The 24821-nt window shown below is 54.5% G+C and overlaps 2 protein-coding genes across 2 annotated transcripts in view; both read right to left on the bottom strand.

The window, feature by feature from the left end:
* Positions 1–228: 228 nt before the first annotated feature.
* Positions 229–15881, bottom strand: Osbpl7 (oxysterol binding protein like 7). Its single transcript, XM_055620369.1, has 23 exons — positions 15732–15881; positions 14318–14472; positions 14077–14202; positions 13865–13918; positions 12869–12982; positions 12430–12525; positions 12193–12310; positions 11467–11570; positions 11184–11276; positions 10968–11100; positions 10778–10872; positions 10472–10567; positions 9271–9408; positions 8711–8804; positions 7668–7915; positions 7287–7424; positions 3500–3563; positions 3284–3362; positions 1971–2115; positions 1746–1890; positions 1535–1661; positions 1295–1417; positions 229–1154 (listed from the first exon to the last, which is right to left on the bottom strand). The coding sequence occupies exons 2-23, from the start codon at positions 14390–14392 to the stop codon at positions 1046–1048; spliced, it is 2514 nt and encodes an 837-aa protein (XP_055476344.1). The 5' UTR covers positions 14393–14472; positions 15732–15881; the 3' UTR covers positions 229–1045.
* A 1712-nt stretch (positions 15882–17593) lies between these two features.
* Positions 17594–24821, bottom strand: part of Mrpl10 (mitochondrial ribosomal protein L10) — a 7616-nt gene continuing 388 nt past the window's right edge. The window contains exons 2-5 of the mRNA XM_055620495.1: positions 21828–21997; positions 19695–19859; positions 19308–19452; positions 17594–18507 (exon numbers count right to left, since the gene is read on the bottom strand). Of these exons, the coding sequence (XP_055476470.1) occupies positions 18251–18507; positions 19308–19452; positions 19695–19859; positions 21828–21997 (737 nt within the window). The 3' untranslated portion in view covers positions 17594–18250. The remainder of the gene's footprint in view (positions 18508–19307; positions 19453–19694; positions 19860–21827; positions 21998–24821) is intronic.

Here is a 24821-nt window from a genome sequence, read left to right as displayed (position 1 = left end):
CCAGGGGTCACTCAGGTCATCAGATTTGCGTGGCAACGTGTCTTTAACCCCAGAGCTGTCTTGCTGTCCTGATACTTCTGCCCGAAAGGCGAGCGCTCTACCCCTGAGCTACATCCCACCCCTTTGATCGCCAACCTTTTGGTATGAGTCAACACACCACAGTGGCCACGGGCCTTCCCCCAGAGCTTGAGGACCTGTGTTTTCCAATGAGCGGTCACGGGCCAAAGTCCAGGACAGTCTTTTATTGGAGCTTGGAATGTCATAGCAATTCACCTGACTCAGGCAAACTGAGAAAATGAGCAGCAAAAGTGACAGACAGTGGGGGTGTCCTGGCTACATTAGGAATCCTGCTCGCCGGCAAGCAGAACGGACACACACACACACACACACACTCCCACACAAACTTCCACTCACACCGGCTCCCTCCTGGGTGAGTCTGAGGCCTCACAGACTATTCCCCACCTCTCGGGATGTCTGCTAAGCTGAGCGTGAAGGGACCATTGGGGGACTAGGGATGAAGGTGCTGGAAGCTGCAGGGGAGGCTTGGGAGAAGGGGATGCGGGACGAGGGGTGGGTCAGGGCAGATGGGAAGATGCCGAAGGGAGGACAGATGGGGAAAAGGGGCATCTCCTCTCCTTCACTCACTCCCAACCTTGCAGCACGGCCAGCGCCCTGGGCACAGAAAGTCTGGGTAGCATCAAGGGGCCTTCTGTGTCCAAGGAAGGCACTGAAACGGGGAGCAGATCTGGGGAACCTGGCATCTCCCTCGAACACTCCCAGATGAGGAGGGTGACTGCTTGAGAAGGGTCTGACATGCCAGCTGCTGGGGTAACAAGACCGGGGAAGCACGGATTCCATTTCCGGTGCTGGAACGGGAGCGTGTTGAGACACAAGCCCCTCTGGCCAGCAGAGGGGAAAGGGCTGGAGCCTGGGCTGCCCCTTTGTCCTCAGGGGCAGTGAGAGGGAGCCTGACCTCACCCAATGTGTCCAAGGTAGGAGCGGGGGCAGGAGGGAGGACCCGGAACCTCCTGCCCTGAGGCCATGGCTACCAGAGCACAGCCCCGTCCAGGTTCCCATAGCCCGGCTCGGCACGCAGCCTCCAGTAGGTGTGGTTGCTCACCCACCACTCCTTGCCGCTGCTGTCCGTCTGTCGCCTGGAGCAGAAAAGCACCAGTGGGCGTGGGGAGAGGACGCAGCCTAGGAACGGGCGCCCCCTCCCACATCACCCCGCTGCAAACCTAAGGGGGCAATCCTGCTACAATCTGGGCTGCAGAGACGGGCAGGGCGTTAGTACCTGAAGAAGCGCGCCTGATGGGTTATGTTATTCTCCTCCATCACCCTTCTCCGGTCGCGTTGGAGCTGCTCTATCCTTCTCTTCTGGGCCTCGGCGGCCTGTATGTTCCCCTCCTCCAGGTACCTGACGACCCAGGCCTCAGTCAGTACACTGGCTGCTCTCAGGGGTCCCCAGAAGCTTAGACCCCTGCCCCTTCCCCCATTGAAAGGAGTTCCTGGGCCGGCCCAGCCAGGCACCGACCTCTGGTCAGGCCGCAGCCGCGTGTCAGTGGAAGGCAGCGTCCGTTTCAGCTCCGCCGTCAGCTCATTCAGCTCCAGGGCGAACTGAGTGAAGCCGAAGTTTCGCTCATGGTTTGGGGGCATTGAATCTGGGGGAGGCAAGGGGCTGGGGCAGGTGGACTGGGTCACAGCCGTCCTCACTCTGCCCAGCCCTCCGTGGACGCCCCACTTACTGGGTTTCCAAATGCACTGGCCACCCGGTGGGGGGCCTCGGTATAGGCCCTCGTGCCACTTCCCGAAGAGGCGGTGGAGGACGCGGCCACTCCTGCTAAGCACGGCCCCCTGCACCTCGTGGACGCTGGAACTCCAGTACTTGGCCTAGGGTGGGGAAGGCGGGGCCTGATGAGGGGCTCCGCCCACTTCCCCCGGGAGAGGCGGGGTCAGGGTGGCGCGCCTACCTTGCAGAAGGTGATTTTGCAGTGGCAGGAGCTGTCCTGGGTGTTTCGGATAAGCACTTCTCCGTAGTGCTCGATCCAGCGCTGGCCACTCAGGATGTTGTGAATACAGGACGTCACCTTGTTCCACTCGAAGTGATCCCCAAACCTGAGGGAGAAAGGGCCCATGGAGGCAGCCGTCAGCCGGTCTGTGAATAAAGCCATCTTCATGCATCAAGTCACACGGGCCTGAACCAAGGAGTACGGAGATCCCGGTACCGGCTCTGTGGGGCGGGACTCTTACTCATAAAGCAGAGCCGCCATCACAGAACTTCAGTGGACGGGTCTGGACCCCGTTATATAAAGTCCCTGAGAACAGAAAAGGGGCTGGAGAGATGGCTCAGAGGTTAAGAGCACAGTTTGTTCTTCCAGAGGTCCTGAGTTCAATTCCCAGCAGCCACAGGCTGGCTCACGACCATCTATGTGATCTGATGCCCTCTTCTGGCATGCAGGTGTACATGCAGATAGAACACTCACCTACACAAAGTAAACCTTAACACACACACACACACACACACACACACAAGGCTCACTCACCCTTAGGAAAATGACCTAATTTTTTAGCTTTAGCTGCTCATCTGGGACTTCAACAAGGGTTACTTTCTTCCTTTCTTCCCCCTTCCTTCCTTCCTTCCTTCCTTCCTTCCTTCCTTCCTTCCTTCTTTCTTTCTTTCTTTCTTTCTTTCTTTCTTTCTTTCTTTCTTTCTCTCTTTCTTTCTTTTCGTTTGAGACAGGGTTTCTCTGTGTATCCCTGGCTGTCTTGGAACTCACTCTTTAGACCAGGCTGGCCTAGAACTCACAGAGATCTGCCTGCCTCTGCCTCTCAAATTCTGGGACTAAAGGCATTGGACACCACAGCTGGCTAAGATGAGGGTTTTGAAACGTGGTTCGTGGTTTATTAGTCCCAACATCCATTTAGATCTCTGTGAGAGAGAGAGAGAGAGAGAGTGTGTGTGTGTGTGTGTGTGCGTGCGCGCGTGCGTGGCATGCCTCACACACATGCTGGTTTGACATCGCAGGTGCATTTCCTAGTGTGAGTCATGATCAAAAAGTTGTTAAAGACACTTCATCGTCATTGGATGACCTCGTTGAGCCCCACCCCCCACCCCAAGACGTCTGACCTTCTTTACACTAACGGCTGCAAACACGGGTGTAAAATGTACAAAGGCCGCCCGCCTGCTGTCGCCTGCAGCGGCTCAGGGCTAGACCAGACCCTTCTGTCCTCCGCACAGCACTGGCCCGGGGCAGGCCTGGCCCCTGGGGTTTACAGGACTCACCTGGGCAGGCTGACGTGGACTGTCCCCACAGGCACGATCTCCAGGGATTTGCCCCAGAACTTGTTTTTCCACTTCATGTCTGGGGTTCAGTTGGGGGGGGGGGAGGGAGCAGCAGAGAGAACACCCAGGTGCTCGGGAACGCCCCCCCCCCCCCCCCCCCCGCCTCCCCATGCCCTCCCCTGACCTTCATGCCCACAGAGCCCCACCCCTCCTCACCTTGCCAGAAGATGAAGTTCTCAGATTCTGCATGACATGCGGAGATCGGGGGATGATGGGAGACCTTGATAAGCAAAGAAGTCCTTAACACCGCCGGCCCCTGAGGAGCCTGGGGGGGGGTGTCTTCTCCTAACATGCCTCCTCCCCAATTCTCCGTCTCCTAATTAGTTTCACTAGAATCAGTTGATGCTAAGTCTTTAGATCCTGTTATCTCCAATCGACGTCCAAGTCCAGATACTCTCTTTTCCCTACAGGGGCCCTGTGTTTTCCTTGCTCATCTGCCCTGCTGGCTACACTGGCCAAGCCCATAGCACCCTTAACCAACCCTGCTTTGGCCAGACATTCCCTGCAACATACCAAACAGGGCCTCCAACCTATGCCCTGAAGCCCCCCCCCCCCCCCCCCAGGACCCTCTTTCCTCCCATCTGCCTCCTTCCCAGACAGCTGAATATTCCCCATTGGCTCTGCTCCACACTCTCGGAAACTTTTGGCCTTATTCTCACTTGGAATGGCTCCACATCTGCGACCTTCAACTTGGACATCCCCAAAGCCTAGCTTCTGTGTTGCCCTGTGCCCTGTTTCTGGCTGCAGTCAAGACTTCACAAGCTGCCCTAGGACTTCCATACATGTGCAGAGGCACAGAGGGTAAGAGCACTGGCTGCTCTTCCAGAGGTCCTGAGTTCAGTTCCCAGCAGCCACATGGTGGCTCACAACCATCTATAATGAGATCTGGTGCCCTCTTCTGGCCTGCAGGTGTAATGTAGATAGAACATTGTATATATAACAAGTAAATAAATCTTAAAAAAAAAAATGGGGCACATAAATAAATAGGGCATTTTTTCTTTTCTGGAAAGAGGGACTGAAAAGATTTCTGCAGCTAAAATCACTGGCTGCTCTTACAGAGGAGCTGAATTCCGTTTCCAGAGCCCACATCGATAGCTCACAACTGCCTGCGACTCTAGCTCCAAGGGATTCCACATCTTTCTGGCCTTTGTGGCTACCTACACACACATGGTATACAGACACAGACACACAGGCCATAAACAAAAATAATAACTAAATCTTGGGGCCTGGGGAGATGTCTTAGTAGTTAAGAGCACTGGCTGCGGTTTCAGAGGACCTAGTTTTGCGCATCATTATGCCCGGCTAAAAATAAATAAATCTTAAGGAAAAAAAAAATGGAGCCAGGTGTGGTGGTACATGCCTGTAATCCCAGCACTCAGGGAGGCAGAGGCAGGTGGATCTCTGTGAGTTCGAGGACAGCCTGGTCTACAAAGCAAGTGTGGGATAGCCAAGGCTACACAGAGACACCTTGTCTCAATAATAATAATAATAATAATAATAATAATAATAATAATAATAATGATGAAAAAAAGGCAGCGTAGCCACTCTGTGTAAACTGGGCTTTGTACCTGGACACACAACCCAAAGAGGGAATGTCCAGTACCATATAGCTAGCTCTACATGTAGGTCCTCTGATCACTCAGCAATCCTCTAAGATCCTAAACTGAGCTAGCCCTTTGCCCCTATAGTCAGTGGGAGAGCAGAGAGTAGGAGAAGGCAAATCCCTCCACTCTGGCCCCATTCCCGCTCCCTGCTCCACCCCTCGCCTTCCAGGCTGGCTTCTCTACCCCGTGCAGCAGCTCTTTCTCCTCTGTCCCACAGCCCTCCCACACCTGTCCCCTTCAACCCTTCCCTCTGTGTGGCCAACTCGACGAACAAAAGAATTTCCTGCTTCTCCCATCCTAAGCAGCAAGCCTCCCCTTTATTTCCCCACATAAACATTCATAGCACTTTTATTCATCATATCCCAAACAGGAAACAATTCAAATGTCAATCAGAAAGAAAATAAGCACATTGCCCTGCATTCACACAAAGGGATATTCATTGATAAAAGGAACAAACTATTGGCACGGCCAACCATACGACTAAAGCTTTATCCTGAGTGACGGCAGCCAGCAACAAGAGCCCACAGCCCATGACTGCATTTAGACAGGCACATCTGCGCTGGCATCTGTGGCCATCATTTCTGGCAGGGCGGTAGTGGCAAAAGTCCTCTCTGGAGGTCAGAATGGGAGGCTTCCACCAGATGCTGTGTAAAAATTTCACCCTCTTGGTGGCATACACCTTTAATCCCTGTTCTCTGTAGGCAGAGGCAAGTTCAAGGCCAGCCAGGGTTACATAATAAGACACTGTCCCCCTCCCCCCCCACAAAAAAAAATCAAAACACCAAAAAAATTAAGCAAAGGAACAAACTGTCTCAGCCTTTCACGTTTCCTGTAGGGACACCCCCCTTTCTCCTCTCTGCCGTATGATAACATTTCTTGAAAATAGTCCGAACGTTTTTCTGGTTTTGAACGGAAGCCATGGGGATTGAACTCAGGTCATCCGGCTTAGTGACAAGCACCCCTTACCTGCCCAACCATCACACTGGCCCTTTTTCTAGTTTTTTCTATTAGTTTTTACCTTTCACTCTTCTGGGGGAAAGGAGAGGTTGGGGGAAGGAGAGGGAGGAGTGGAGGGAAAGGAAACTGGTCGCAATGAGAATAAAAGTTAAACAAAACTCACTCTTGTCAGGGGTGTCTAGCCTTTTTTGGGGGGTGGGTTTTTTATTTGTTTGTTTGTTTGTTTTTTAGGGTCTCTCTTTATAGTCCTGACTTCCTAGAACTCACTATATGGCCTCACAGAGATGCTTCGGCCTTTGCCTCCCTCCCTAGTACGGGGATTAAAGGCACACCCAGCCTTGTCCAATCTTTTTGATGTGGCAAGATATATAATGCTGGCCCCTGCAGATGTGCTGGGCTGCATTCACGGTTGTCCTGGGATGTACCCAGCCAGTGGGGCCGCAGCTGGGCACACCTGCCCTAAGTTCATCTCTACCCTGTCCTTTCTGTCCTGCACTCACGAAGATACACTCCCTGCCCAGATCCCACGGGCCATCTCCCCTCCTGGTGACACACCCCACAGGGGGTCCTGGTTTCCCCACCCTCCAAGCTGGGAATTCGTTGATTGGTCACCTCTTTCCAGCCCCAAGTCTCAGGCCTCAAAACCGACAGGATAGCTCCCTAAGGAAGTCCCACCCACTGGACGAAAAGGCACAACTCTTTTCTTCCCTTCTGCCTTCTCTCCTGGCACCTGGACCCATGTACCGAATCTCCCCGACTAGAAAGACAGGACCACCCCAGCTTTCTCCCCGCCCCCAGCTCACCAACCTCATTTCCCAATACCGAAAGAGGCTCCCCTACGCTTATTCCAGCCTGCTGCCCACAGGAGGCTGGCAGCCCCTTGGAGCGGAGGAGCCATCCACCCCACCACGGGCGGAGGTCTCCAGCACAGGAGACCTCTTCCCATGCTCCTCTCCCGTCCTAGCGGCTTCGGTCAGCCGTGGTGTACACACAGCTCTTGGGTTCAGCGTGCCACCAGCTGAAGCAGATAAAACCCCGGAAGGCACCTCACCTTCACCTACAAAGCAGGGTTTGGCCTGCCCCGCCTCCGGCTCCACCCTATCCTATACAGCCATGAAAGAAACCAGTCCTTCAGCTCCTTAACCCAGACTTTCTCCAATCCACCCTTCAAGACCTAGCTGGCTGGGCTGACCCCCCACAGCACGGCTCGGGGCGTGGCTTTCAGCATCCCCTGAGCAGAGGAGAGCTCTCCCCTATCACCACGTGCCTGGCACAGGGCTACTGCGGCCCGTTCTCCTCCACGCGCTGGCCCCACCGGCCCCACCTTCTGCTCCCCCCCAAAGCCCAGCGCTGGAAACAGCCCTCCCACCTCGGGGCCGCACCTGCTCGCTGATAAAACGGAAACCCCGGTCAGGCCTCTCGCACTCGTAGGTCTCTCCCAGGACCGGGTTGAAGGGCTTGCACCCTGCGCGGTGGTACGTGGAGGAGTAGGCAGAGACGGCGAAGGCCGCGATATACACCTGCGGGAGGGCCGAGGGGAACGCCACGGGGGGGTGTGACGAAGGCCCAGGCAGGGGGGGGGGGGGCAGCGGCCGGGGGCAAAGGCGGGGCGGGGGGGGGGGCCGGGGGGGGGGGGGCCGCCGGCCCAGGCGGGGGGGGGGGGGACAGCAGCCTGGCGCAAAGCCAGGTCTGGGTGGGGGTCCAGCTATCAGGGATCCGCCCAGCCAGGATTCGGGAAGACGGGGTGGCCCCGGGGCGGGTACCATGCGCTCGCAGGGGTCAGTCATCCGGCTGGCCTGGTCCAGGAGGCTGCTGTACTCCAGCTCCTCACAGAGCCTCTGCAGCGTGTTGAGCGGCTCGTTGAGTTGCACAGGCATCGACACCTTGGACAGGTCTTTCCCGATGTTGTTACGGAGGATGTTCCACAGGCTCACGTCCGTCCCGGGCCCGCTGGCGGCTGGCAGGCAGCGGCGGCGAGGGGGCGCTGCCACGACCCCTGGAACACACGCCCCTGGGCCAAGGCAGACACGTCAGCCTCCCTCTGGAACACGTGATCCAGACACGCCAGGCCCACTGCACAGGGCTGCCTCCTGACCTCCTGAGGCATCCCAGCGTTGCCCGCTATGGGAGGTGACTGAGCCTCGGGCTGCTTATGAGCTCCCCGGGGATTGACATGGGTAGCAGGGCTAAGAATGAGACAGACAGGACAGTTCCACTGCCATACACAAGTGCCCAGAGGCTTGGCCCGAGTCTCAGGCTCGCCCCTGTCCCCTGATGAACAAAACAGACGCTGGGGTCCGGATCATCCGCTGTCCTGTCCACCCTTTTGGAGGGACACAGTCTGCTTGAGTTCGAACTCACTACGTGGCTGAGAATGACCTTGTTCCGATCCTCCTGCCTCCACCTCTCCAGTACTGAGATTATAGGCCTGCGTCACCACTCCCGGTGGTGGGAATTGAACCCAGGGCTTTGTGCTTAGGAGCAGCACTTTACAAACTGAGCTACAGCCCCTGTCCTCAGCCACTTTTGATAAAAGAGACGGGCCCGAAGCTACTCTGATAAAATGGCCAAGTGGAACCATGCCTCTTCCTGCCATCCCCTGTGAAGCACTCCTAAGCCTATTGGAATGAAGGCCACCCCAGGACTGTCCCTAAAATATTCTCCAGCTCAAGGTTCCAGGGTCAATTCTGGAATCAGTGCCCAATGCCAGTAGCCCACGGGACACACAGGACTGCCTCTACGTGACCTAGGCCTCGAGCAAACAGCTTCTCCACACATGCCCACTGCCCACTCATCCAGTCCGTACCTTTTTGATAGCAGTCAGCTCCCCTGAGGTCCAGCACCTCCTCGGACAGGCTGGTAGTGATCTCACTGGTACATGACTCCTCTTCCTCAGAACCCTGGACAGTGAGAGTCAACAGCTGGGTAGACTGAGTGGCAATGCCCAGGACTGGGCAAGAACGTCATCAGCTAGCTCTTCGGTGAAAAGAGGGAAGGCGGGGCAAGGAAGAATTTTAGTCCCAAGATATCATCCTGTCATGACTGGTCCCTGACTTGTAGAAAAGAGTCTTGGGAACGTGGCAAGACCTAGAGGAAGGAGAAGCTGATGGGTGCTGAGGTCCAGAATCTGGGGAGATGGGGGTCAAAGGATCATGAGAACTGAAATGGGGTCATGGGAAGATGGCTTCAGAGACCACAGCATAAAGCTGGGAGAAGAGGTTTCTGGAGTCACACGAGTTCAACAGATGTGGGTACGCTCCCAGAGACAGCCGCTGAGGTGGCGAGAAAGGACACGGGCAACCTCAGGCCCCCACCGCATCTTGGCCAAGCCCCTCCCCTCTGGCTGCCAGCCTCCTCCCCCCTCACCTCGTTCTCGGAAGAGCTTGCGGAAAGGAGCACCTCACAAGCATCGAAGAACTCGGTGTGGGAGTCCGCGAGGGACAGCACACTGCTCTGGGACAGCTGGGGGGCCAGCTCTCGGCCTTTCATGTACAGAGCTTCTTGCTGCAAGAGCCAGATGGATGTGGGCCTCAGAGGCCATGGAGTGACAGTTCCTGGAGAGGGAGCTGCCCTCTCCCCACCCCCACCCCCAGCACCACACTGGACTCCTGCCAAGCAGAAGCAGCAGGGGAGAGGAGAGAGCCTGAGGGAGAGGGAAACACCTCAAACTTGGGAGAGGTGTTGGGCACCAGCAGAGCCTGGCTCCAACCCTTTTCCTGTGCTGGCCCAGTCAGTCTGGACCCTGACCCTGTGGACAGGTACAGCTGTGTCCCCACTTTGCAGATTAGAAGACTGAGGCTCAAAATACAAAGCTGGTGTGGCCATGTGTGAACTCTAATTCAGCCTGGCTACAACTGCGGGACCATGGGCCTGTCATTTAGATTTAGTTTAATGATGCAGGTATGTACACAGCTGAATGCAGCCAAGAATAGCCATAAATGCAGCCCAATGCAAAACCCATAAATTTACTTAAAACATTAGAAGAATATAGTTTGCAATATTTTGTTATTAACTTGATTATACATTTTGTTTGTTTGTTATTTGTTTGTTTTTTTCCATTCAGGGTTTCTTTGTGTAGACCTGGCTATCCAGGAACTCACTCTGTAGACCAGGCTGGCCTCAAATTCACAGAGATCCTCCTGTCTCTGCCTCCCAAGTGCTGGGATTAAAGGTGTGGATTACGAAATTCTTGAGTCTAAATTGCTATGTCAAAGGCTAGACAGGCCCAGGAGAGGCTAAGAACCAAAGCCTCATGGGATCTGAAGTCAAAGCAAGAGTTCTCAGGAGCCTGGACATGTGGCTCAGAGGTTGACTGCTTGCCTAGCCTGGGCGAGGCCCTGGGTCCAAGCCTCAGTACTGCAAACAAAACAAGACGTGAGGCAGCAGCTGTCTGCAGGACCAGTCGAGAGAGCTAGGATGTTATATGAGAAAAAGGGAAGCCGGATCCCTTCTTATCCCTCCAACAATTTCTAGGCTAAAAATAATCAACCCTGTCTCCAGCCCCTGGCCCTCACACTTGGGAGAGAAAAACGGGGAAACACACCCATTGTCTGCCCTAAATCCTCACCTCCTCTGGGTTGAGGGAGCTGAAGGAGTCCGCTGTGGTGTCTGAAGAGATGGAGAGTGAGTGGAGACGTCTCTGACCATCTGGGGCCTCAGAGACCTGAAGCAGAAGGTGAGGAACTGGGTATGGGAAGGGGGATATCCTCCCTCCTCCCTCTCTCTCTCTTCCTCCCTCCCTCCCTCTATCCCTCCCACCCTCACCCAGGGACAGCCTCTGTCAGCCTCTGAGCCCTGGCAGAGATTTGCCAATTGGACCTGCGGTCCCCAGGCTCAGGCCCTCCCCCTGATCCGGTCCTGTCCCTGAGCTCACCGCCATCCTTGACAGTTCCGAGCCCTGATGCAGGTCTCTCAGCCGGTCCCGTTCTGTGGTGAGGGCAGCCAGGACACTGCTGAGGGAGTTGTGCACTGCCCGGGTGGGTGGGCCAGATGGTCAGTCCCCCTCTTCCTCTCCCAAGATCTTGATCCCCCCCACTCCTGGCCACCACCTCGCCTGGACTCACCCTTCTGGGCCAGGGCCCAGAAACTGCGCTGCAGGTGGGCATAGTCTGGAGGCGGCAGTCCACGGGAGCCGGAGGAGTCCCGAGACTCCAGGTAACGAGACAGGTTGGGAACGGAGCCATGGAGACGACCAACCTGTCAGTGAAGACGGAGGGTGAATGGGCAGCTTCCTCCGGGGCACTGAATCCCTGCAGCCTGGGGCTTGCACTCCGGCTCACCCGTCCAATGGTGTCATCCTTGGCAAAGCCCTGCGTGCACCACATGCGGCTGGTCCGTTTCCCCTTCTTGGGTCTCTCGGTTGTCACCGAGGCCTGGCAAGGCGAGGAATAATTTCACTCCCAGGGTTAGGGGAAGCCGTGGAGGAGAGCACGGCTCACCCAGGTGTGCTGCATGCTGGTAGTAGACCCCGGCAAAAGGAGCAGAGAAACAGCCTGGGGGGGGGGGAGACTGATGGACAGGTGATGGGGATTAACACTCCCTGCCTCCTCCCCTGACCCTTACCTGGTGTGTGGGGATCACAGGGGCGGAGGGGATTCGGTGGAGAGACTCCAGGCTCTGAAGGAGTTTGTGTAGTTCCTGGAGCTTACCCTGGCATTCGGAGAGCGCTGGGAGGGAAGGAAGGAGGACTCATTGCTCTCCTAGAGGTACCAAGGTTCCCGGTCTGGCCCCCTCAGTTTCTTTCCATCCAGAGATATCGCTGGCAGCCAGGGAGAGTCTGACACTGTTCCCCGTGTCTGTCTTGGGGACGCAAAGCACTTCCGGCCCTCTGGCATAACCGCTTCTGATTTCCTGGGAGGCCAGTAGCCCACTCTGTCTACAGAGCTCCCCTCACCTCTTCTGCCTGTGCATAGGCTGGGGGCCCTTCCTGTCTCTTCTTCTGTATACACACTGCCTTGTCTGGGTCACCATCTTGGTCTCCTACTGCAGGAACACAATTCTAGGGCCCAGCCTTTCCCTGTTGCTATTCAGGAATTCTACCGCATTGGTATCAGGCAGGAGTCCCTGTGCCTGCTACATGCTTAGGGCACAAGCTTACTATCTTCTGTAATTTGGGGCTCCTCAGGGCACCAAGAAGATTGATTATCTTGGAGGCAGACGGTGCCTCCCCCGGCAGAGGGGGCCCCTCGGAGGAAGGGGGCGGAGGTAACATTTTTTCTTCTTGTTGATACTGCCCAGATCTGAGAATGTGGGCCCTACCCACAGAGGCCCTGGGCCAGGGACTCTCACCGTGAGAACAGCGGTCTAGCCCATCACTGTCCCTCAGCCAGGACGACACTTTCTCTCGAGGTCCAACCCCAGGTAAGGCTGCGGCACTACCAGCTGTTAGCATCTGGGTACCGGGAACCTGCGGAGGTAAAGCCAGGGATGAAAAAAGATGGTACCCAGCTCTCTGAATCTCAGTTCCCCACAGCCTCCATCCTGAAATCTTCACATCATCTGCCCTCGCCCCACGGCCCATCTTACCTTCCGATGAGTCGCAGTGGGCATGTCCAGGCGCTGGGCCAAACGATGGGCTCTCAACTGGGTCACCCAGCTGTGGAACAGGTCCTGGGATTTGATCTGCAGAAATGATGGAGAGAGATCAAAAGGAAGGGGTCACTTTCTAGGAGCAGAGTGTCAGGTCTCTGATCTCCATGCAAGCAGGGAATTTCCCCAGAGCACCCCGTTTGCACAAAACCCTATTGAAGAGGGACAGAGTATGACATCCCAACCATCCGAGCTCCTCGCTCTGTATGTGTTCGGGTAACACCGTGAGCGTGGGCCTGCTCCTGGTGGTTTCACACAATGGAAACTTTCTTCTTGTCACACTCAGAGAAGAGCCTCCCCCCCAACTCCTATGCTTGTGCCCTGGCACCTGTACCAGGCTGGTACCCAGGTCACTCTTTGTTCCCAGGGATGTCACCTTCAGGTGGTAGATGTTGTCTTCCGTGTCAAGGTCAATGCGCTGGGCCTTTTTGTTGATGGACATGACTGACAGCTGGACATCAATGGAGCCATGGAGCTTCCCCTTGGTGATCTGGAGTGGAGGGTTGGTGGAGGACAGGGGAGTGGATTGAGGCTCCCAGGAGCACAGAGTCATCATCTCCTTGAGGCCACACTAGACTCAAGGGGCTTGCTCATCATACAAGTTATGCACAGAACACTACCTATTTTTAACTTCCCCCGGGGCCTAAGAAGGCAAGGGAAAAAAATACTACCACCCCTTGAAGTGTACGTGGTGGAGAAGGGAAGATACCCCCCCCCCCGGAAGAATCTAGCTTTGTGTCTTGTCCCCAACACAAGAGGAAAACAAGGCCAAGGCTGATAAAGCTCCCATCTCTTGGGCACCTAGTTTGCAATGGGCATCACCCAGATAACAACCCTATAGGTGGCTGAGTGCGCCCCTCCCCCCATGTCAGCAGGAAGGAGGGTGAGGCCCAGGGAAGCAGTTGTTTCATGGTATTTTGGGGTTCTGCAGCTACAAAGGAAGCCAAAACGCAGACATGCCTCTACTAGTAAGCGGTGCTGTCTGTACACGCAACCTGTGTACCGTCTCTGTGTCCTGTGGGCATTTTCGGGCGACTTCTAACACCTATCGCCACCCCGCAAATGCCGTGGGAATGGTGGCTCTAGCGTTTAGGGAATCGTGACAAGAATTGCAGATGTCTTTTGAAAGTGTGTGTGTGTGTGTGTGTGTGTGTGTGTGTGTGTGTGTGTGTAAATCGAGGAATCTGCAGATGTTGAGCCTAAGGATGCAGAAAGCCAACTGTAACTTGACAGAGGTTGCTGAACGGTGGAACCGAGTGAGATTCGAACCCTGCTCTGGCTTGACTCAGGACTCCCGATGCCTGCTTAGAACAGTCTGGGTCAGGCTCCCCCCCTCCACACACACACACCCCGAGCCCAGCACCTGACTCACATCTTGTCGTGTCGTGGCGTAGTGGAGGACGCCATCCTCGAGCACAAAGTACCTCTGTACCGGAGAGACAGGACCAGGCAGCCAAGAGCCAGGGGTGGGGAAGAGAGCAAACACACACATTTTTCTTCTCCTTCGCCACCCGTGAATACCAGGGCTGCCCAGCGGCCTCCCGCACGGAGCCCCTCCCTCCCTCCCTCGCCCTGCCACCCTACCTTGTGCCAGCCCTTAAGAGGCCACTTCCTCTTCTTGAGCAGGTGTCCTTCCTGTCTCTCGGGCATGATGTTCTCTGCTCCCAGCCTGCCCCGAGGCTCCTCCACCACCTCCCACAGCTCAGAGGCCTGAAGTTCAGGGTAGATGGAGGGCAGCAGTCGGTGAGCCCAACACCTCAAAGCACCCCCTCCCCACCACCAGGGACCCGAGCTAGGCCCATCCACATTGCTCTTCCACTCAGACCTGCTGGGCACTGCTGGGCTTTGACGACTGAGTACTCTCAGCCAGGGAGGGAGTGTCCCTTTCTTGGAAGTCCATGAGGAAGGAGAAGGTACTCCCCGACGAGGAGAGTAGAGCCGGGTGGAAAGGGAAGAGTGTCACCTTGTCCCGGGGGAACCCTTGAAGCAAAAGAGAGACCCGTGTGTAGCACCCTGCTGCCAGGTTTTCCAACCTCTCATCCCTCCTGCACCGAGAAACACATCCTCCACTCGCAAGCTATCCACACACGCCCAGTATGCCCTGACCACCCCAGGCCTGGGCAGCAGCACAGAACTCAACCCACACCAGGGCCACCGCCAGCTAGCATCCGGCCTGTGGCCCCACTTGGACATGTACCCCAGGAATCCAGGCAAATGCTCTGGGATTGTGAGGCTGGGGAGTGAAGAAAGAAGGGGATCCAAGGGGAGATGGAAGGACTCAGAAAGTAGGTGGGCAAGAGCTCCTTGGCTGCCTCTCCCTCCAGGGTCTCTTCGCCTTCACCTCGGCCACTCCTCTGCCACAATTGCCCTGCAGACCGCCCTTGAAACTTCTACTTAATTGGATCCTTCTACTAACTGGCTGCCGGTTCTCGTACTCCCATTTTCTGCCTGGGGAAACTGAGCCTCCTCTCACTAGACATGCCCCCTGAGGATCACCCACTTGGGCTTTCTCCTGCAGAGCGCCACCAGCCCCTTGCTGCTATGTTGATCCTCTGTGCTCCGGGGCAGCACCTCCCCCTCAGCAGGAGCAGCGCGCTGGCTGGCTGAGACATTGGGTGGGAGAAGAGGTGGCCAAGAGCATGTCCAGTTCCGCCCGGGTCCCGCAGCAGTGCCTGCCCACAGAGCGCCCTTGGCACCAGCTCTGGCCATCCCGGCTCCTCCAGGAGATCAATAATGCATGTGGCTGGATGTGTGTATTAGAAGGGGGAGGGGACCAGAGGGGTGATGTTGCCTTGTGTCTGGGGAAGCAGCTCAGAGCTTTCTGCAGCCAGCAAGCACCTGAGGAGCTGAGGCCCAGAGGGGACAGACAGGGAATTGGCAGTATAAGTGCAGCCAGGAGGTCACAGCAGAAGGGCCCAGGCTACAAGATGCTGACCCAAGGGGGGAGACTCCTGCGTTCAGCCATTCAAAGTTTCCAAACTCTTTCGGTGCTGGGTTATTTCTATGCCCTTGTCCTGGCCCCTAGGACTCTGTCCATTCGATGCTGCCCCCACCCCCCACCCCCGGCAGAGGTGGGAGGTGTCTGTCAGAAGGAAGGAGGGGTTGAGATGAGCCAGGTGAGTGTCCCCCTAGCCACCTCCATTCTCAAGTCTCCTCACCAGAGGTGCAGAGACCTAACAGCTCCAGGGGAGAGGAAGCCCTCCCAGGAATGTCAGGCGGTGCCACCAAGGTCCCCTTACCCCAGGGTCCATGGACGCCAGTGCTTCTTGGTCCGTACACTGATCTGCCTCTGAGTCACTCTGTCCGAGTCACCGGCTACCTCTTCGCAGAGCTGAGCAGTGGCAGCAGCTGCTGCAGGAACCAGGAAGGAAGGAGACGTCGGAGCCTCCCCTCCAGCCGGATCTCCCCACCTGCCCCTCCCCCGTCACCTCCTCCCGCCAAGCTCCGGGCTGCCGCTCAGCTCTGCCCCCCTGCTCCCGGGAGGACTAAGGACGAGGTGGTACCAAATGACTGGGAAATGAGGGGCAGAGTCCCGCACTGGGTATAGCTGCACACACATCAGGGGACTGGAAAACTTGCTGGCTTCGAGCCATTACAACGTAAAGGGTTTACTCCAACTAGCAAAGCCTTGACCCCAGCGAGCACTCAAGGCCATTTCCTCATTCACCCTTGCCTCTCATTTTACACCTGAAATAGATGGCACATTTTGGAGCAGCAAAGATATCAGGTTGACTGGGAAAGGACAGAGACACACACCCTCCCGCCCCACCCCCACACACTCTGGGACATGACAGTGTGCCAGGAGCACAGTCAGCAGGGCACTCAAGGCAAGACGGACAGCTGAAGCCCCACAGAGGCTCCTACCAGGTCAGCCTGTGGGTATCAGGAAGTGCAGCCTCTATGTGGGAACACTATGGGGCAGTGACTGGCCAGCCGCTATAAAGGAAAACCAACTTGGGGTCCCTCCCCTGACCCTCAAACTCTTTACCCACTGTTGGGGCACTATGTTCAGTTGCTGGAGTACTTGAGAATTGGCTCTTGACAAAGCCCTACATAAAGTTCATCCAAATGGATGCGCACAGCTAACAGGTTCGGTGCCTGAGGTAATGGTGGCCCCGCAGGAGGAAGTGGATGTGATGGCAGGCTCTTCCGGGGCCTCAAAAGTGATGTGGACCACTTGTCTGCTCCACCTTGTCAGCCTTCAAAGGCTTACACCTCAGGGATCCCTGCTGTCTGGGCTCCCTTCAGAATCTCAGCATGGATCTAAGGCCCCCGGGGGGGGGGGGGGGCTGTGGGCGGCACTAGGCAGGTCTCTGGAGAGAGAGCCACCAACTGGCACCAGGCAGAGCGGCTCTGACATCCAGAGCCTCAAGGGCCTTTTAAATGATTGAGGATCCCTGGGCATCTGCAGAGCTGGGCACTGTGGGAGGTTGGCCCTGGTCCAGGCCAGAGGACAGCTGCTGCAGATCTTCAACACCAGTGTCTGTCCAGGACTAAAGACGGTGTGGCCTGCTCCAAGCCTGAGAAGGAATGCTGAGGGGCCACTCCTCATCCAACCCCGCCCCACCCAGGATGTGCTCCAAGGACAACGGCAGGCCACAGGCTGAGCATCGTGGCCGAGCATCGTGGCATGTCCTTCCTTAGAAGTGCTGCTCCCCAGGACTCGGGGGAAGGCCTCCTGCTGCAGCCCCCAGGCCCATGTTAAACGAGAATTCTAGTTCCCCCAGATCCTTCCTGCTAGCAGGCACAGTCTTCATAAGGAAAAGCATGTAAGATGTAGTTTCTGTCAAAAGAGGTGACTAGGAAAGCCAGTTTTTAAGGAAGGAAAGTGAGGAAAATTTAGAGAGGACATGAAAATAACCCACAGAATGACTTTGTAAGATCAAGAATCCAGGGCTGGAGACTCGGCTGTAAGCACTTATTCCTCTCAGAGGACTCAGGTTCAATTTCCCACCCACATGGCGGCTTACCACCACCAGCAATTTGTTCCAGGAGACCCAATGCGCTCTTCTGACCTCCGTGGGTACCAGGCACACACACAGTACATAGGTATAAATGTACAGTTTTTCCACTTCTTCAAAAAAAAAAAAAAAACCAAGAGTCCATAAAATGTATTTTATTTTTATTATGAAGCAATTTCCCATTCCTTCCACAACCCAGCACACCCCAAAGGTGAAACACCAACATCTGAGCCCACGGGGCCCACCTGGGAGTAACTTTATGAAGAAGTTCTGCTATGGGAACTTGAGGTCTCAGAGTAACAAGTTCAAGACCTTATCCAGGACTTCAAACTTCTCTGCCCTTTCCTGAATGGGAAGGAACAAAAGAAAGGAGCTGACATCTGTGTTTGGTACAGTACTTGGCAGAAGACTCAGCAGGTGCCATTCACATGTTTTCTTAACTGGTCCATCAAGACGTGAGGAGGAACTGGAACCCAGAGGGAGGGCTGGGAAAACACAGAGCAAGGGACAGTGGGCAAGGAGCCTGCCCTGTGCCTGGAGAACCGAAGGAGTCTGTCCCTGTCCAATCCCTAACGGAAGACAGAGGGATCAGTGAAACAGAAGACAATGGACAGCCTCACTCTGAAATGGAATTTCTCTGGATCTTTAAGAAGGCTGTCCCCAAGGAGGTCACTGTGAATGAGAGCCAAGTCCACAGGCCACTCCCACACTCCAAATTCTTTTAGATCTCTGCCAGACAACAACACAGACAACAGGGACAGAGCGTATTTATGGGCAGAGCTGGTAAAACAGGCCGGCTAGGAATCTGGAGCAGGATCAGGAGGAAGTGGCTCCCCACTGGCTGCTGTGGCAGAATCTCCCTCGTGCTGCTGTTTGACATACTGATCCAGCAGGGAAGTCAGCTGGACCGGCTGGTGCTGAAGCAGGTAGCGGGTCTGGGCCATGATGTGAGTGAGCCCTCCTACCAGCTCCCTCTGCAGCAGGTCCAGGCTGGGCAGCTTGGCATAGTTGACGAACCCCTGCCTGCTGAGGATGGTGTCATCGATGCAGCCACCTGGAAGAACACGGGGTCAGCTGGGCCCTCTGCAGACGCCCTTCTGGAGAAGCATCACCCAAAACCAACAATCTGCTCTCCAGTGCCCTTCGCACCTCCCAGTGGCTCCGAAAATCAGCATCACACTTGTGCCTCAGCCCACTCCCACTGTTGGGAACCAATCTCCTCTCCTCTCTGTCCTTGAAAACAGGCATAAAGCATGCACCTAGGCTCGAACTCCCTAACGTCAGTGGCTCCTGAGCGACTTTGAAGACTTCACTTCTTGGCGTGCAGAATGCAGCCGCCATCTAAATGACAGCTGTACAGTGATGAGATGGATGGAGATGCTGCTTGCACAGCACTGCTCGGCTACACACTCACCAACCAGAAGGATGGTGCATGGCACGCAGTGTGTATTTTGCAGTATGGCACTGAGAGAAAATCCTGCAGTGTGTTTTGGGGGGCTGCTATTAAATATATGTTCCTTGGAAATTTTCTGGGGACACACGCAGGCCATCACCTCTCCAGAATGAACCCCAGCACACACTGGTCACAGCGCTGCACCTCAGCCCTATTTATTTGAGATACTTTTTTCATACTTCTATCTATGCATCCATCTATCCATCCATCCATCCATCCATCCATCCATCCATCCATCCATCCATCCATCTGGGAGGGGGTGGAGGCGTGCACATAGCACCTCCAGCGACACTGCACAGGTGTCGAGTGGCAAGTCTGTCCCTAACAAACACGCTGACTCAGGCCTCATCCACCACCCACCTACTTCACCCCAGCTCTAACTGGCAGGGTGGCCCACTCACCCAGCAGTGGCATGAAAGGAACACTCTTTAAGATGCGCACCATCTCCTTGACCTTGGGCTCTTTACTGACCAGCAGCAGATTGTGTCCAATAAAAAGGGGAAGCAGGCTTTGGTATTTGGAATCTTCTAGAAAAGGCTTGAGGACCTGAGACCACAGGAAAGAATGACTAATGGGGGCAAGAGGAGGGAAAGCCTTAGGCACAGGCTATACCAAGCTCAGAGTCCAACCCAAGGGTCCCCTCGGCCCTGGCGTGGTTTAGACACCAGACTGGGCAGCTTGTCCAGGCTGACTGGGACAGAAGCTGGAAGCACCATGCGGGAGAAGCAGATCCCAGGCCCATTCAGCAGGCATGAGAGGAAGACAGGCCTGAGCCAGGGCAAGCCTACCTGGTTGGGGAAGATTTTTATCAAGATGTTGTGCTTCTGCAGCTGGTGCCGAAGGAGAAGCTTGTCCTCTGCACTCATGGCCACGTTCTGGCAGACAGCTATCATCCGGTTGTTCCGAAAAACTGCTACTAATTCTCGACGCAGGAGCCGGACCAGGCCTGAGTCCTGCGGCAGGAAGGGATGGCTGAGGAGATATGAAGGTGGCCTGATACCCTCCCTTCTCCCACACAGGCACACAGGGTGGTCTGCGATGCCAGCACGTGTAACGGACTGGGGAACGGGTAGGGGCATGGGACCTGATTCTCGGATGTGGAACACCTCCAACCATGACCGTTCCGCGTCCACTGGAAAGCTGCAGGTTTCAGAGCACAGTCTGCAGAGCTGAGAGCCTTGCCCTTCCCCAGACACCGTGGCAGGCTCCCTGTGTCATCACACTCAACAACTACTTCATCACAGGCTGCGGTAATGCAAGCCTGAACAATTAAGTCCAGCTACTCGGGAGGCCGAGGCGGAGAGTCAAAAGTTCAAGGCCTGCCTGAGCTACAGAGTGAGTTCAAGGCTAAACTCTGAACCTTAGTGAAATGGTGGTCTCAAAATGAAAGGGAAAATGAAGACTTGGGATGGAGCTTAGTAGCAGAACACCTGTCTAGCATGTGCAACAAACCTGGTTCAGTTCCCAGCCGTGCACACACAACTGCCTCAACGGTCAGCTTTACACTGTGCTAATCGTGAATTATTTTTATCCACTTAAAATACAAGATGACTCAGTGGGCACAGACACTTGCTGTCAAGCCTGTGTGACATGAGTTCAGTCCCTAGGAGCCAGACTTGGCAGAAAGGGACTTTACCTTGCCAGCCCAGGATTCATTTTTTTTCTTTTTTTAATTTATTACGTGTATGCGTATTTCGCGTGCACACTAGGTATGCAGTGCCCTTCGGGGCCAGAAGAGGGCACTGGATACCAGGGCACTGGCATTACAGACAGTTATACTGAGTTGCCCCGTGGGTGCTTAGGATCCAACTTGGTTCCTCTGGAAGAACAAGTAACTGCTGAGACATTTCTCCAGCCCCTTACAGTGTCTCCTGGGGCTGGAGAGGTGGCTCAGCGGTTAAGAGTACTGACTGCTCTTCCAGAGGACCCAGGTTCATTTCTAGCACCCACTTGGCAGCTCACAGCTGTCTGTAAGTCCAATTCTAGAGGATCTGACACCCTCAAAAAGACAGTGTCTCCTTACAATCCTGGATTATCTGGAATTCACAGTGTAGGATAGTCTTGAACTCATAAGCAATCCTATGGCTTCGGCAAACTGGCCTTGAACTCCCTACACAGTCGAGGATGACCCAGAACGATCCTTCCTTAGGCTTCCACCTCCTAGGTGCTAACATTATAGGCTTGTGACACCACACCTAGCTTCTTCCTGTTCTTCTCGAAAGAAAAAACACCTCTACCGTCCCTTAGGGGAAACACGGAAGTTTCAGCTCCTCTAAAACAGGAAGGAGCAGGGTGTGGCAGCTCACACCTGTAATCTCAGCATCCAGGAGGCTAAGGTGAGATCACTTTAATTCAGAAGTTTGAGAAGAGCTTGGTGCTGAGAGTGCCTGTCTCAAAAAAAAAAAATCCCACCGACAGGCTTGTAAAGTTTTCATATGCTTTTTTTTTTTTTTTGAGGCAAGTAAAAAAATAAAATAAAGGCAGAGCACAATGCCAGTGCATAGTTTATTACAGAGTGTCTGGTATGGGTGAGAGGCTCAGAGAGTAAAAGTGCCTGCTGTGCTCCGACGACCTGCATTCAATACCCAGAACTCACACAGAAAAGCCGGCCATGGTCCCACCCACCTGCAGGCACAGCCCTCCTGCAGCGGGATGGAGGCGGAGGCGGAGACAGAATGGACCAAGGCTTGAGGCTTGCGGGCAGAGACAAGAGGCTTCACAAGGTGGGGAGCGAGAACTGGCTCCCGGAAGTTGCCCTCTACCCTCCACACAGGAGCACTGGCAGGTGCGCACACACGTACACTGATGAACACTCACAACTATCTGAACTCAAGGGCGCAAGGCGGGAAGGTGAACTCATGATTCGGTGTGTAACAGCGCGGCTTGGAGTCCACCAGGCAACGTACGCTGAGTCTCCTTACCTCCTCTGGGGGTTTGGGAGGGGGCGGCAGGCATCTGGGGCTGACGGCAGGTTTGGGCGCGATATACTTGGTTACGGCCATTAGCTTCAGCCGCTCAAAGTGCATGACGCGGCGGTGGCGGGTCACGGCCTTGGAGCCATGGCGCACGGCCTGGAGGGTGGGCAGCCAAGCTGGAAGGGGAGGCGACAACGCGGTAAGGTACAGGCTCTCGGGGGACCTAGCTTGTCTCCGAGGGACAAAAAGAGAAAGGTGTGGCTCCCAGAGCTAAAAAGGTCTCTGCTTTCAGTGGTGCCCCCACCAGTGGCTCGGGCCTGAGAACCCCGTTTCTCCAGGTTTTTGTTATTGTGTTCTACGGTTGGTTTCGGTCTTAGGCAGGGTCTCACACAGGCCAGGCTGCCTTCACTGTGAAGCCGATGACGGACGGCCTGAGCCACACACCACCTGAGTGCTGTTTAGGATTACAGGTGCTGGTCGTCCTGCCTGGTTTAGGCGTGGTGGGGATTAAATACAGGGCTTCCTGCATGCCGGGCAAGCACCCTACCAAGTGGACTGCTCTCTCCAAGTCCGCCTTGTGTACAGTGCTAGAACTTCAAAGTTTTTTTTTGTTTTTGTTTTTTTTTTTTTTTTTACGTGATAAAATTTTGGAGGTTTCTGTTTGTTTGTTTGTCTGTCTTGTTTTTAGAGACAGGGTTTCTGTGAAGCCTTGGCTATCTTGCTTTGTAGACCAGGCTGGCCTCAAACTCACAGTGCTCCTGCCTGAGATTACAGGCGTTGCTAAAATACAGTCTTTTGAAAGTACAAAGCAAATGGAGAACCAGGAACAGTGTGCACACTTGTAATTCAAGCACTCAGGAGGCTGAGGCAGAGCAGACATAAGTACCAGTCTGGGCTACTGAGACCACCTAAAAAAAACAACAAAACCAAAACCAAAAAAACCAACAAACAAAAAGCCCAGCTAAATAAAAAGCAAATAAGGCAAATGGAGAGTGTTGAGAAAACCCTTCTTTAAATGGCCACATAATAAATATTTTAAAACTGGGATTCATACAGTCTGTCACTCAACTCTGCTAAAAACAGCCATAAAAAAACCTAGGTATGGTTGGGGCGGGAAGGATAGCTTCGTGGTTAAGAGCCCCTTTCGCTCTTACAGAAAACCTGGGTTCACTTCCTAGCACCCGTGTGATGACTCACAACCACCTGGAACTCCAGCTTCAGAGGATCTAGAGCCCTCTTCTGACATCCGGAGGCACCAGGCAGAAATGCGGTACACAGGCATACAGGCCATCAAAGCCCATTAAATCATCATCTAGACATGGGGGAACATGTGTGGCACTCATAAGTCGGACAGGAGGACTGCCCCAAGTTCAAGGCCAGACTAGTCCACACAGTGAGCTCTACGCCAGGCAAGAGCTGCAGCATGAGACCGTGCTTTTTAAAACGAAGAACCAAGCTCAGCGTAGATGTGCACATCGTTACTCCTAGAACTTTGGAGGCAGAGGCAGAGGCAGGAGGATCTCTGTGAGTTTCAGGCTGCCTGGGGATACACACACAGTGAGACTCCATCTCAAGATGAATAAGATGTACAAAACCCAACCAAACCAACAGAAACCAGTCGGTGCAAACCAGAGGTAACGCGGGGGACTGTGTCGCAGTAAGACTTTACTCATAAAACAGTCGCCAGGGGCTGGGGCTGCAACTAAGCGGTACAGAACTCATCTATTAAGCATCAAGCCCTAGGTTCCATCCCCAGAAGGCAAGAAGGGAAAAAGAAGCAAAAGAAAGAAAGAAAGAAAGAAAGAAAGAAAGAAAGAAAGAAAGAGAGAAAGAGAGAGAACACCGCGCCCAGCTCTGCTGTAAAATGTCAATCCTTGGCCTAAGGGGCAGTTCTTGAAGTACAAACACCTCCAACAAGCCACCAACATCAGCTTCGTCTGGGAGCTTGTTAGAGATACATGCCTACCCTAGACCTACCAAATCAGAAACTCTGAGGCGGGGCCCTGCAGAGTCAAAAACCCTTCTTCTGAGAATGCCCGGCTTCATCCCATAGGTCTGGGGCCTTCTCCCCTTGGCTTGAAGCAAGAAAGGAAGAAAAACACATTATACCACCTTTACAACTCTCCCAAACCAGATAGGATGGTGATCCAGGTTCCTGGGAAGTACAGACAGGAGGATCAACAGTTCAAGGCCAACCTCAGCAATGTGAGACCCTGACTCAAAAAAGCAAAATTAAGGGCCTGAGAGATGACTCATGGTAAATGCACTCACCACCAGACCTGACAACCGGGGTGCTCCACCTCCCAGAACCCCTATGGCAGAGAAAAGTCATGCACGCTGTCCTCTGACCTTTGTCTGCCCAACGGTTCATTCTTGGTGAAAGGCCCTCTCAGAAATCAAGGAAATACTCCAAAGCTCTGAGTCAAATGACTCTTTCATCCTCAACATAAAAACCGACACTGTAGTTTCTCAGGAAAAGGATCAGCTAGAAGACTCCAGAGAATACGGAGGATGGCCATGGAGAGAGGTTTTACGGTTAATGGCCACAACACCTGTTAAGGGTGCCTTTGGCATGAGATGGAATTGGATTTTAAGCCTCGGTGTGGCTCTCTGAGCTTTGGCTTTAAGATTTAAATGTGGCAATGAATGTAAAGCAATAACCACAATCCCGGGCCTACAGGACGGTGTCAACTTCACTCATTAAATGCCTAATGCGTGCTCACTAACGCCACGCACCAAGCCACTTAACTAACTGCGCTGCCCTCCGTGAAAAGACGAGCACTAGACAGACCCCACTTGGCGGGTGTGTGGATAAACAGACTGCAAGCACGAGATCTCACCGAGGAACCTGCTCTACGGAGAGAGGGCAGTTGAGAGAAGCCGCGAGGAGGCTGTGAGTGACAAAGAACTTAAGGAATGCACAAAAACTCGGGCAAGGACTCTCCGGGGTCAGGGGCAAGGGTTAGGAAAACACCAGAGAGGGGTCCTAGGCTGTAGGAA

This window comes from Psammomys obesus, unplaced genomic scaffold (assembly GCF_907164565.1).
Source record: "Psammomys obesus unplaced genomic scaffold, mPsaObe1.curated_primary_1811, whole genome shotgun sequence".
NCBI classification, from domain to species: Eukaryota; Metazoa; Chordata; class Mammalia; order Rodentia; family Muridae; genus Psammomys; species Psammomys obesus.
Note: the sequence above shows the minus strand (reverse complement) of the source record. Positions and strands in the feature narration are given on the sequence as shown.

Bases quoted from the DNA above. Each gene is read 5' to 3' on its own strand.
- Osbpl7 (XM_055620369.1), bottom strand. From the start codon at position 14,392: ATGGACTTCCAAGAAAGGGACACTCCCTCCCTGGCTGAGAGTACTCAG. The intron at 9,409-10,471 runs GTGAGGATTTAG...TGGCTCTTGCAG, and splicing joins GCTCCCTCAACCCAGAGGAG to CAAGAAGCTCTGTACATGAA. The intron at 3,363-3,499 runs GTGAGGAGGGGT...ACTGAACCCCAG, and splicing joins GAACTTCATCTTCTGGCAAG to ACATGAAGTGGAAAAACAAG.